Below are 12,835 nucleotides of genomic sequence, written 5' to 3'. Positions count from 1 at the left end.
CAGTAACCTTACTAGTGATCCCCTCAGTGACCCCCCCAGTGACCTCACTAGTGATCCCCTCAGTGAACCCCTCCCCAGTGACCTCACTAGTGATCCCCTCAGTGACCCTCTCCCCAGTGACCTCACTAGTGATCGCCTCAGTAACCCCCCGTGACCTCACTAGTGATCCCCTCAGTGACCCCCTCCCCAGTGACCTCACTAGTGATCCCCTCAGTGACCCCCCCAGTGACCTCACTAGTGATCCCCTAAGTAACCCCCCCAGTGACCTCACTAGTGATCCCCTCAGTGACCCCCTCAGTAACCTCACTAGTGATCCCCTCAGTGACCCCCTTAGTGACTGCGTGCATATGTCAGTATTAGCGCGGGTGTGTTTGGGATGAGGGCGTGCACGTGCCGGGTGTGCATACGTCAGTATCAGGGTGTGCATAAGTGACCCCGCCCCTCACACCCCCAGCACACGAGATCAGTCACAGTGCTGGAGCGCGCACGGAGCTGGAGGTTGAGCTGTGGGGTCCGGGTGGATATGGACGGAGCTCCCAGCTGAGGATCGGAGCCCCATGGCCCCTGTGCAGGGGGGAGCGGGAGGTGGTGGTGGCACCAGAATGGTAGGTGTGTGCCAGAGAGAGGGGCACTCAAAGATTTGTGTCACTAACAATGTGTGTCACTGTATGTGTGTGTCACTGTGTGTGTGTGTCACTGTGTGTGTCACTGTATGTGTGTGTGTCACTGTATGTGTGTGTGTCACTGTGTGTGTCACTGTATGTGTGTGTGTCACTGTGTGTGTCACTGTATGTGTGTGTCACTGTGTGTGTGTGTCACTGTGTGTGTCACTGTATGTGTGTGTGTCACTGTATGTGTGTGTGTCACTGTGTGTGTGTGTCACTGTGTGTGTCACTGTATGTGTGTGTGTCACTGTATGTGTGTGTCACTGTGTGTGTCATTGTATGTGTGTGTCACTGTGTGTGTGTGTCACTGTGTGTGTCACTGTATGTGTGTGTCACTGTATGTGTGTGTCACTGTGTGTGTCACTGTATGTGTGTGTCACTGTATGTGTGTGTCACTGTGTGTGTGTGTCACTGTATGTGTGTGTGTGTCACTGTATGTGTGTGTCACTGTATGTGTGTGTCACTGTGTGTGTCACTGTATGTGTGTGTCACTGTATGTGTGTGTGTGTCACTGTATGTGTGTGTCACTGTATGTGTGTGTCACTGTATGTGTGTGTGTCACTGTGTGTGTCACTGTATGTGTGTGTCACTGTATGTGTGTGTGTCACTGTGTGTGTCACTGTATGTGTGTGTCACTGTATGTGTGTGTCACTGTGTGTGTCACTGTATGTGTGTGTCACTGTATGTGTGTGTGTGTCACTGTATGTGTGTGTCACTGTATGTGTGTGTGTCACTGTGTGTGTCACTGTATGTGTGTGTCACTGTATGTGTGTCACTGTATGTGTGTGTCACTGTATGTGTGTGTCACTGTGTGTGTCACTGTATGTGTGTGTCACTGTATGTGTGTCACTGTATGTGTGTCACTGTATGTGTGTGTCACTGTATGTGTGTGTCACTGTGTGTGTCACTGTATGTGTGTGTCACTGTATGTGTGTCACTGTGTGTGTGTGTGTCACTGTATGTGTGTGTGTGTGTGTGTCACTGTATGTGTGTGCATGTGTCACTGTATGTGTGTCACTGACTGTGTGTGTCACTGTATGTGTGTGTGTGTCACTGTATGTGTGTGTGTGTCACTGTATGTGTGTGTCACTGACTGTGTGTGTGTCACTGTATGTGTGTGTCACTGTATGTGTGTGCATGTGTCACTGTATGTGTGTCACTGACTGTGTGTGTCACTGTATGTGTGTGCATGTGTCACTGTATGTGTGTCACTGACTGTGTGTGTGTCACTGTATGTGTGTCACTGTATGTGTGTGCATGTGTCACTGTATGTGTGTCACTGACTGTATGTGTCACTGTATGTGTGTGTGCATGTGTCACTGTGTGTGTCACTGACTGTGTGTATGTGTCACTGTGTGTGTCACTGACTGTGTGTGTCACTGTATGTGTGTGTGTGTCACTGACTGTGTGTGTCACTGACTTTGTGTGTCACTGACTGTGTGTGTGTCACTGTATGTGTGTGTGTGTGTCACTGACTGTGTGTGTGTCACTGACTGTGTGTGTGTGTCACTGTATGTGTGTGTCACTGTGTGTGTGTGTCACTGTGTGTGTGTGTCACTGTATGTGTGTGTATGTGTCACTGTGTGTGTGTGTCACTGTGTGTGTGTCACTGTATGTGTGTGTATGTGTCACTGTGTGTGTGTCACTGTGTGTGTGTGTGTCACTGTATGTGTGTGTGTTACTGACTGTGTGTGTCACTGTATGTGTGTGTGTGTCACTGACTGTGTGTGTCACTGTATGTGTGTGTGTTACTGACTGTGTGTGTCACTGTATGTGTGTGTGTGTCACTGACTGTGTGTGTCACTGTATGTGCATGTGTCACTGTGTGTGTGTCACTGTATGTGTGTGTGTGTCACTGACTGTGTGTGTCACTGTATGTGTGTGTCACTGTATGTGTGTCACTGACTGTGTGTGTCACTGTATGTGTGTGTGTGTCACTGTGTGTGTGTGTGTCACTGACTGTGTGTGTCACTGTATGTGCATGTGTCACTGTGTGTGTGTCACTGTATGTGTGTGTCACTGACTGTGTGTGTCACTGTATGTGTGTGTCACTGTATGTGTGTCACTGACTGTGTGTGTCACTGTATGTGTGTGTATGTGTCACTGACTGTGTGTGTCACTGTATGTGTGTGTGTATGTGTCACTGACTGTGTGTGTCACTGTATGTGTGTGTGTGTCACTGTATGTGTGTGTCACTGTATGTGTGTCACTGTATGTGTGTCACTGTATGTGTGTGTCACTGTATGTGTGTGTCACTGTGTGTGTCACTGTATGTGTGTGTCACTGTATGTGTGTGTGTCACTGTGTGTGTCACTGTATGTGTGTGTCACTGTATGTGTGTGTCACTGACTGTGTGTGTGTCACTGTATGTGTGTGTGTGTGTCACTGTATGTGTGTGTGTGTCACTGTATGTGTGTGCATGTGTCACTGTATGTGTGTCACTGACTGTGTGTGTCACTGTATGTGTGTGCATGTGTCACTGTATGTGTGTCACTGACTGTGTGTGTCACTGTATGTGTGTGCATGTGTCACTGTATGTGTGTCACTGACTGTGTGTGTGTCACTGTATGTGTGTCACTGTATGTGTGTGCATGTGTCACTGTATGTGTGTCACTGACTGTGTGTGTCACTGTATGTGTGTGTGCATGTGTCACTGTGTGTGTGTGTCACTGTATGTGTGTGTGCATGTGTCACTGTGTGTGTCACTGACTGTGTGTGTCACTGTATGTGTGTCACTGACTGTGTGTGTCACTGACTGTGTGTGTCACTGACTGTGTGTCACTGACTGTGTGTGTGTCACTGTATGTGTGTGTGTGTGTCACTGACTGTGTGTGTGTCACTGTATGTGTGTGTGTGTCACTGTGTGTGTGTGTCACTGTATGTGTGTGTCACTGTGTGTGTGTGTCACTGTGTGTGTGTGTGTCACTGTATGTGTGTGTATGTGTCACTGTGTGTGTATGTGTCACTGTGTGTGTGTGTGTGTCACTGTATGTGTGTGTGTTACTGACTGTGTGTGTCACTGTATGTGTGTGTGTGTCACTGACTGTGTGTGTCACTGTATGTGTGTGTGTGTTACTGACTGTGTGTGTCACTGTATGTGTGTGTGTGTCACTGACTGTGTGTGTCACTGTATGTGCATGTGTCACTGTATGTGTGTGTGTGTCACTGACTGTGTGTGTCACTGTATGTGTGTGTCACTGTATGTGTGTCACTGACTGTGTGTGTCACTGTATGTGTGTGTCACTGTATGTGTGTCACTGACTGTGTGTGTCACTGTATGTGTGTGTGTGTCACTGTGTGTGTGTGTGTCACTGACTGTGTGTGTCACTGTATGTGCATGTGTCACTGTGTGTGTGTCACTGTATGTGTGTGTCACTGACTGTGTGTGTCACTGTATGTGTGTGTCACTGTATGTGTGTCACTGACTGTGTGTGTCACTGTATGTGTGTGTATGTGTCACTGACTGTGTGTGTCACTGTATGTGTGTGTGTATGTGTCACTGACTGTGTGTGTCACTGTATGTGTGTGTGTGTCACTGTATGTGTGTGTCACTGTATGTGTGTCACTGTATGTGTGTGTCACTGTATGTGTGTGTCACTGTGTGTGTCACTGTATGTGTGTGTCACTGTATGTGTGTGTCACTGTGTGTGTCACTGTATGTGTGTGTCACTGTATGTGTGTCACTGTATGTGTGTGTCACTGACTGTGTGTGTGTCACTGTATGTGTGTGTGTGTGTCACTGTATGTGTGTGTGTGTCACTGTATGTGTGTGCATGTGTCACTGTATGTGTGTCACTGACTGTGTGTGTCACTGTATGTGTGTGCATGTGTCACTGTATGTGTGTCACTGACTGTGTGTGTGTCACTGTATGTGTGTCACTGTATGTGTGTGCATGTGTCACTGTATGTGTGTCACTGACTGTGTGTGTCACTGTATGTGTGTGTGCATGTGTCACTGTGTGTGTGTGTCACTGTATGTGTGTGTGCATGTGTCACTGTGTGTGTCACTGACTGTGTGTGTCACTGTATGTGTGTGTGTGTCACTGACTGTGTGTGTCACTGATGTGTGTGTCACTGTGTGTCGTGACTGTGTTGTCTCTGATGTGTGTGTCACTGTGTTGTGACTGTGTGTTGTCACTGTATGTTGTGTGTGTGTTGTGTTGTGTGTGTCACTGTGTGTGTTGTGTCACTGTGTGTGTGTCACTGTGTGTGTGTCACTGTATGTGTGTGTCTGTGTTGTGTGTGTCACTGATGTGTGTGTGTGTGTCTCTGTGTGTGTGTGTGTGTGTCACTGTATGTGTGTGTGTGTGTGTGTCACTGACTGTGTGTGTCACTGTATGTGTGTGTGTGTATGTGTGTGTGTTACTGACTGTGTGTGTCACTGTATGTGTGTGTGTGTGTGTCACTGACTGTGTGTGTCACTGTATGTGCATGTGTCACTGTGTGTGTGTCACTGTATGTGTGTGTGTGTCACTGACTGTGTGTGTCACTGTATGTGTGTGTCACTGTATGTGTGTCACTGACTGTGTGTGTCACTGTATGTGTGTGTGTGTCACTGTGTGTGTGTGTGTGTGTGTCACTGACTGTGTGTGTCACTGACTGTGTGTGTCACTGTATGTGTGTGTATGTGTCACTGACTGTGTGTGTCACTGTATGTGTGTGTGTATGTGTCACTGACTGTGTGTGTCACTGTATGTGTGTGTGCATGTGTCACTGTGTGTGTGTCACTGTATGTGTGTGTGCATGTGTCACTGTGTGTGTGTCACTGACTGTGTGTGTCACTGACTGTGTGTGTCACTGTATGTGTGTGTGTGTGTCACTGTATGTGTGTCACTGACTGTGTGTGTCACTGTATGTGTGTGTATGTGTCACTGACTGTGTGTGTCACTGTATGTGTGTGTGTGCATGTGTCACTGTGTGTGTGTGCATGTGTCACTGTGTGTGTGTCACTGTATGTGTGTGTGTGTCACTGACTGTGTGTCACTGTATGTGTGTGTGTGTCACTGTGTGTCACTGACTGTGTGTGTCACTGTATGTGTGTGTATGTGTCACTGACTGTGTGTGTCACTGTATGTGTGTGTGCATGTGCCACTTTGTGTGTGTCACTGTGTGTGTCACTGACTGTGTGTCACTTACTGTGTGTGTGTCACTGTATGTGTGTGTATGTGTCACTGTATGTGTGTGTGTGTATGTGTCACTGACTGTGTGTGTCACTGTATGTGTCACTGACTGTAGGTGTCACTGACTGTGTGTGTCACTGTATGTGTGTATGTGTCACTGACTGTGTGTTTCACTGTGTGTGTGTTTGTGTCACTGACTGTGTGTCACTGTATGCACTGTATGTGTGTGTGTATGTGTCACTGTGTGTGTGTCACTGACTGTGTGTCACTGTATGCACTGTATGTGTGTGTGTGTATGTGTCACTGTGTGTGTGTGTCACTGACTGTGTGTCACTGACTGTGTGTCACTGACTGTGTGTGTGTCACTGACTGTGTGTGTGCATGTGTCACTGACTGTGTGTGTCACTGTATGTGTGTGTATGTGTCACTGACTGTAGGTGTCACTGACTGTGTGTGTCACTGTATGTGTGTATGTGTCACTGACTGTGTGTTTCACTGTGTGTGTGTTTGTGTCACTGACTGTGTGTCACTGTATGCACTGTATGTGTGTGTGTATGTGTCACTGTGTGTGTGTGTCACTGACTGTGTGTCACTGACTGTGTGTGTCACTGTGTGTCACTGACTGTGTGTGTGTGTCACTGTATGTGTGTGTGTGCATGTGTCACTGTGTGTGTGTCACTGACTGTGTGTGTGTGTGTCACTGACTGTCACTGTGTGTGTGTGTCACTGACTGTGTGTCACTGACTGTATGTATGTGTCACTATATGTTTTTGTCACTGTGTGTCACTGTATGTGTGTGTTCATGTGTCACTGTGTGTGTGTCACTGACTGTGTGTGTCACTGTGTGTGTCACTGACTGTGTGTGTGTCACTGTATGTGTGTGCATGTGTCACTGTATGTATGTGTCACTGTATATGTGTGTGTGTGTCACTGTGTGTCAATGTGTGTCACTGTATGTATGTGTCACTGTGTGTCTCACTGTATGTGTGTGTGTCACTGTCTCACTGTGTGTGTGTCACTGTATGTGTCACTGTGTGTGTGTGTCACTTATGTGTCACTGTATGTGTGTGTCACTGTGTGTCTCACTGTATGTGTGTGTGTCACTGTATGTGTGTGTCTCACTGTGTCACTGTATGTGTGTTTCACTGTGTGTGTGTGTCACTGTATGTGTCACTGTGTGTGTGTCACCGTATGTGTCACTGTATGTGTGTGTCACTGTATGTGTGTCTGTCACTGTATGCATGTCAATGTGTCTGTGTGTGTCACTGTGTGTGTGTGTCACTGAATGTGTGTCACTGTGTGTGTGTCACTGTATGTGTCACTGTGGGTATGTGTGTGTGTCACTGTGTATGTCACTGTGTGTTTTACTAACTATGTGTCACTGTGTGTGTGTCACTAACAATATGTGTCACTGTATGTGTGTGTTTCACTGTATGTGTGTGTGTCACTGTATGTGTCATTGTGTGTGACACTGTATGTGTGTCAATGGGTGTGTGTCACTGTGTATGTGTGTGTGTCACTGTATGTATGTGTGTGTCACTGTGTGTGTGTGTCACTGTGTGTGTGTGTGTCACTGTATGTGTGTGTGTCAATGTATGTGTCACTGTGTGTGTGTCACTGTGTTTTACTATGTGTCACTGTATGTGTGTGTGTGTATCACTATGTATGTCACTGTGTTTGTATGTGTTACTAACAATATGTGTCACTGTATGTGTGTGTGTCACTGTGTGTGTAACTAACAATATGTGTCACTGTGTGTGTGTCCTTGTGTGTGGGCATGTGTCACTGTGTATGTGTTTCACTGTTTGTGTGTGTGTCACTGTGTGTATGTGTTATGTGTTTGTGTGTATGTGTCACTAGGTGCGTTTCCTGTGTGTATCATTGTGTGTGTGTGTCACTAACTATGTGTCACTGTGTGTGCATGTTTCACTGTGTGTGTCACTGTGTGTATGTTTCAATGTGTGTGTTTGTCACCTTGTATGTCACTGTGTGTGTATGTGTCACTGTATGTGTGTCACTAACAGTGCGCGTCACTGTGTGTGTGTGTCACTGTGTGTATGTGTGTCACTGTGTCACTAATAATGTGTGTCACTGTCAGTGTGTGTGTGTCACTGTGTATGTAACACTGTGTGTTTCACTATTTGTGTGTGTATGTGTCACTGTATGTGTGTCACTAACAGTGCGTGTCACTTTGTGTATGTGTGTCACTGTGTCACTAATGTGTGTCAGTGTGTGTCACTGTGTGTATGTAACACTGTGTGTTTCACTGTTTGTGTGTGTATGTCACTGTGTGTATGTGTCACTGTATGTGTGTCACTAACAGTGCGTGTCACTGTGTGTGTGTCACTGTGTGACTAATAATGTGTGTCAGTGTGTGTGTGTGTGTGTAACTGTGTCTGTGTCAGTGTGTGTGTGTCACTGTGTATGTAACACTTTGTGTTTCACGGTTTGTGTGTATCACTGTGTGACCCTTCTAGCTGTCCCTAATTGCACCTGAGCTCATTCTATCTACCCCATAGTGATTTTGTGCTCCTTTCCGCAGGTCCCGGAGCAGTTTCCCAGTAGGGAGCACACAGTATGCCCCCGACCAAGGCTGCAGTCTGGGGATGAGGCCGGCAGGGGAAGCCGCCCTACACCAGAGGGAGCTGGGGACACAGTGGTGCAGGAGATGGCCCCCCCGGGAGCAGTGTGCCCTTATTGCCAGGCCAAACTGGCTGAGCTCAAGGCAGGCTCTCAGACTTGCCATCCCAGGTCCCAGTATGGTGAGTACGGAACTGGGGGTGCATAATATTCACTGGGAATGTAGCACCTGACATCTGACTATCTATAGGTGTGTCTGTCTGTCTGTGTATAATAGTCACTGGGAATGTAGCAATAACTGTAGGTGTGTCTGTCTGTGTATATGTCTGTCTGTGTATATGTCTGTCTGTCTATATGTCTGTCTGTGTATAATACTCACTGGGAATGTAGCACCTGACATCTGACTATCTATAGGTGTGTCTGTCTGTGTATATGTCTGTCTGCCTGTCTATATGTCTGTCTGTGTATATGTCTGTCTGTGTATATGTCTGCCTGTCTATATGTCTGTCTGTGTATATGTCTGTCTGTGTATATGTCTGCCTGTCTATATGTCTGTCTGTGTATAATACTCACTGGGAATGTAGCAATAACTGTGCTGGCTGGCACCTAACATTTGACTATCTATAGGTGTGTCTGTCTGTCTGTGTATATGTCTGTCTGTGTATATGTCTGTCTGTGTATATGTCTGTCTGTGTATATGTCTGTCTGTGTATATGTCTGCCTGTGTATATGTCTGCCTGTGTATATGTCTGCCTGTGTATATGTTTGTGTATATGTTTATCTGTCTATGTCTGCCTGTGTATATGTCTGCCTGTGTATATGTCTGCCTGTGTATATGTCTGCCTGTGTATATGTCTGCCTGTGTATATGTCTGTCTGTGTATATGTCTGTCTGTGTATATGTCTGTCTGTCTATATGTCTGCCTGTGTATAATACTCACTGGGAATGTAGCAATAACTGTGCTGGCTGGCACCTAACATTTGACTATCTATAGGTGTGTCTGTCTGTGTATATGTCTGTCTGTCTGTGTATATGTCTGTCTGTGTATATGTCTGTCTGTGTATATGTCTGTCTGTGTATATGTCTGTCTGTGATATGTCTGTCTGTGTATATGTCTGTCTGTCTGTGTATATGTCTGTCTGTGTATATGTCTGTCTGTGTATATGTCTGTCTGTGTATATGTCTGTCTGTGTATATGTCTGTCTGTGTATATGTCTGTCTGTGTATATGTCTGTCTGTCTGTGTATATGTCTGTCTGTGTATATGTCTGTCTGTGTATATGTCTGTCTGTGTATATGTCTGTCTGTGTATATGTCTGTCTGTCTATATGTCTGTCTGTGTATATGTCTGTCTGTGTATATGTCTGTCTGTGTATATGTCTGTCTGTGTATATGTCTGTCTGTGTATATGTCTGTCTGTGTATATGTCTGTCTGTCTGTGTATATGTCTGTCTGTGTATATGTCTGTCTGTCTGTGTATATGTCTGTCTGTCTGTGTATATGTCTGTCTGTGTATATGTCTGTCTGTGTATATGTCTGTCTGTCTATATGTCTGTCTGTGTATATGTCTGTCTGTGTATATGTCTGCCTGTGTATATGTCTGTCTGTGTATATGTCTGTCTGTGTATATGTCTGTCTGTGTATATGTCTGTCTGTGTATATGTCTGTCTGCCTGTCTATATGTCTGTCTGTGTATAATACTCACTGGGAATGTAGTAGCACCTGCCATCTGACTATCTATAGGTGTGTCTGTCTGTGTATATGTCTGTCTGTCTGTGTATATGTCTGTCTGCCTGTCTATATGTCTGTCTGTGTATATGTCTGTCTGTGTATATGTCTGTCTGCCTGTCTATATGTCTGTCTGTGTATAATACTCACTGCTCACTGGGAATGTAGCAATAACTGTAGGTGTGTCTGTCTGTGTATAAGTCTTTCTGTGTATATGTCTGTCTGTCTATATGTCTGTCTGTCTGTGTATATGTCTGTCTGTCTATATGTCTGTCTGTGTATAATACTCACTGGGAATGTAGCACCTGACATCTGACTATCTATAGTGTGTCTGTCTGTGTATATGTCTGTCTGTCTATATGTCTGTCTGTGTATAATACTCACTGAGAATGTAGCAATAAATGTGCTGGCTGGCACCTAACATTTGACTATCTATAGGTGTGTCTGTCTGCTTATATGTTCATCTGTGTAAATGTCTGCCTGTGTATATGTTTATTTGTCTATGTCTGCCTGTGTATATGTTTATTTGTATATGTCTGCCTGTGTATATGTCTGCCTGTGTATATGTTTATTTGTCTATGTCTGCCTGTGTATATATTTATCTGTCTATGTCTGCCTGTGTATATGTCTGCCTGTGTATATGTTTATTTGTCTATGTCTGCCTGTGTATATGTTTATTTGTATATGTCTGCCTGTGTATATGTTTATTTGTATATGTCTGCCTGTCTATGTCTGCCTGTGTATATGTCTGCCTGTGTATATGTTTATTTGTCTATGTCTGCCTGTGTATATGTTTATTTGTATATGTCTGCCTGTGTATGTCTGCCTGTGTATATGTCTGCCTGTGTATATGTTTATTTGTCTATGTCTGCCTGTGTATATATTTATCTGTCTATGTCTGCCTGTGTATATGTTTGTGTATATGTTTATCTGTCTATGTCTGTCTGCTTATATGTTCATCTGTGTATATGTCTGCCTGTGTATATGTTTATTTGTCTATGTCTGCCTGTGTATATGTTTATTTGTATATGTCTGCCTGTGTATATGTTTGTGTATATGTTTATCTGTCTATGTCTGCCTGTGTATATGTCTGCCTGTGTATATGTCTGCCTGTGTATATGTCTGCCTGTGTATATGTCTGCCTGTGTATATGTCTGCCTGTGTATATGTTTATTTGTCTATGTCTGCCTGTGTATATGTTTATTTGTCTATGTCTGCCTGTGTATATGTTTATCTGTCTATGTCTGCCTGTGTATATGTTTATCTGTCTATGTCTGCCTGTGTATATGTCTGCCTGTGTATATGTTTATCTGTCTATGTCTGCCTGTGTATATGTTTATCTGTCTATGTCTGCCTGTGTATATGTCTGCCTGTGTATATGTTTATCTGTCTATGTCTGCCTGTGTATATGTCTGCCTGTGTATATGTTTATTTGTCTATGTCTGCCTGTGTATATATTTATCTGTCTATGTCTGCCTGTGTATATGTTTGTGTATATGTTTATCTGTCTATGTCTGTCTGCTTATATGTTCATCTGTGTATATGTCTGCCTGTGTATATGTTTATTTGTCTATGTCTGCCTGTGTATATGTTTATTTGTATATGTCTGCCTGTGTATATGTTTGTGTATATGTTTATCTGTCTATGTCTGCCTGTGTATATGTCTGCCTGTGTATATGTCTGCCTGTGTATATGTCTGCCTGTGTATATGTCTGCCTGTGTATATGTCTGCCTGTGTATATGTTTATTTGTCTATGTCTGCCTGTGTATATGTTTATTTGTCTATGTCTGCCTGTGTATATGTCTGCCTGTGTATATGTTTATCTGTCTATGTCTGCCTGTGTATATGTCTGCCTGTGTATATGTTTATCTGTCTATGTCTGCCTGTGTATATGTTTATCTGTCTATGTCTGCCTGTGTATATGTTTATCTGTCTATGTCTGCCTGTGTATATGTCTGCCTGTGTATATGTTTATTTGTCTATGTCTGCCTGTGTATATATTTATCTGTCTATGTCTGCCTGTGTATATGTTTGTGTATATGTTTATCTGTCTATGTCTGTCTGCTTATATGTTCATCTGTGTATATGTCTGCCTGTGTATATGTTTATTTGTCTATGTCTGCCTGTGTATATGTTTATTTGTCTATGTCTGCCTGTGTATATGTTTATTTGTCTGTGTCTGCCTGTGTATATATTTATCTGTCTATGTCTGCCTGTGTATATATTTATCTGTCTATGTCTGCCTGTGTATATATTTATCTGTCTATGTCTGCCTGTGTATATGTTTATCTGTCTATGTCTGCCTGTGTATATATTTATCTGTCTATGTCTGCCTGTGTATATGTTTATCTGTCTATGTCTGCCTGTGTATATATTTATCTGTCTATGTCTGCCTGTGTATATGTTTATCTGTCTATGTCTGCCTGTGTATATGTTTATCTGTCTATGTCTGCCTGTGTATATATTTATCTGTCTATGTCTGCCTGTGTATATGTCTGCCTGTGTATATGTTTATTTGTCTATGTCTGCCTGTGTATATGTCTATCTGTCTATGTCTGCCTGTGTATATGTCTGCCTGTGTATATGTTTATTTGTCTATGTCTGCCTGTGTATATATTTATCTGTCTATGTCTGCCTGTGTATATGTCTGCCTGTGTATATGTTTATTTGTCTATGTCTGCCTGTGTATATGTCTGCCTGTGTATATGTTTATTTGTCTATGTCTGCCTGTGTATATATTTA

At 44.0% G+C, this 12,835-nt stretch overlaps 1 protein-coding gene across 1 annotated transcript in view; it reads left to right on the top strand.

Moving 5' to 3' along the window:
- Positions 1 to 473: 473 nt before the first annotated feature.
- KIF26A (kinesin family member 26A) overlaps positions 474 to 12,835 on the top strand; it is a 378,483-nt gene continuing 366,121 nt past the window's right edge. The window contains 3 exon segments of the mRNA XM_053697080.1: positions 474 to 605; positions 8,328 to 8,509; positions 8,511 to 8,547. Of these exon segments, the coding sequence (XP_053553055.1) occupies positions 558 to 605; positions 8,328 to 8,509; positions 8,511 to 8,547 (267 nt within the window). The 5' untranslated portion in view covers positions 474 to 557.

This window comes from Bombina bombina, chromosome 1 (genome assembly GCF_027579735.1).
Source record: "Bombina bombina isolate aBomBom1 chromosome 1, aBomBom1.pri, whole genome shotgun sequence".
In the NCBI taxonomy this organism is placed as follows: domain Eukaryota; kingdom Metazoa; phylum Chordata; class Amphibia; order Anura; family Bombinatoridae; genus Bombina; species Bombina bombina.
This window is presented reverse-complemented; position numbering and strand designations above follow the sequence as displayed.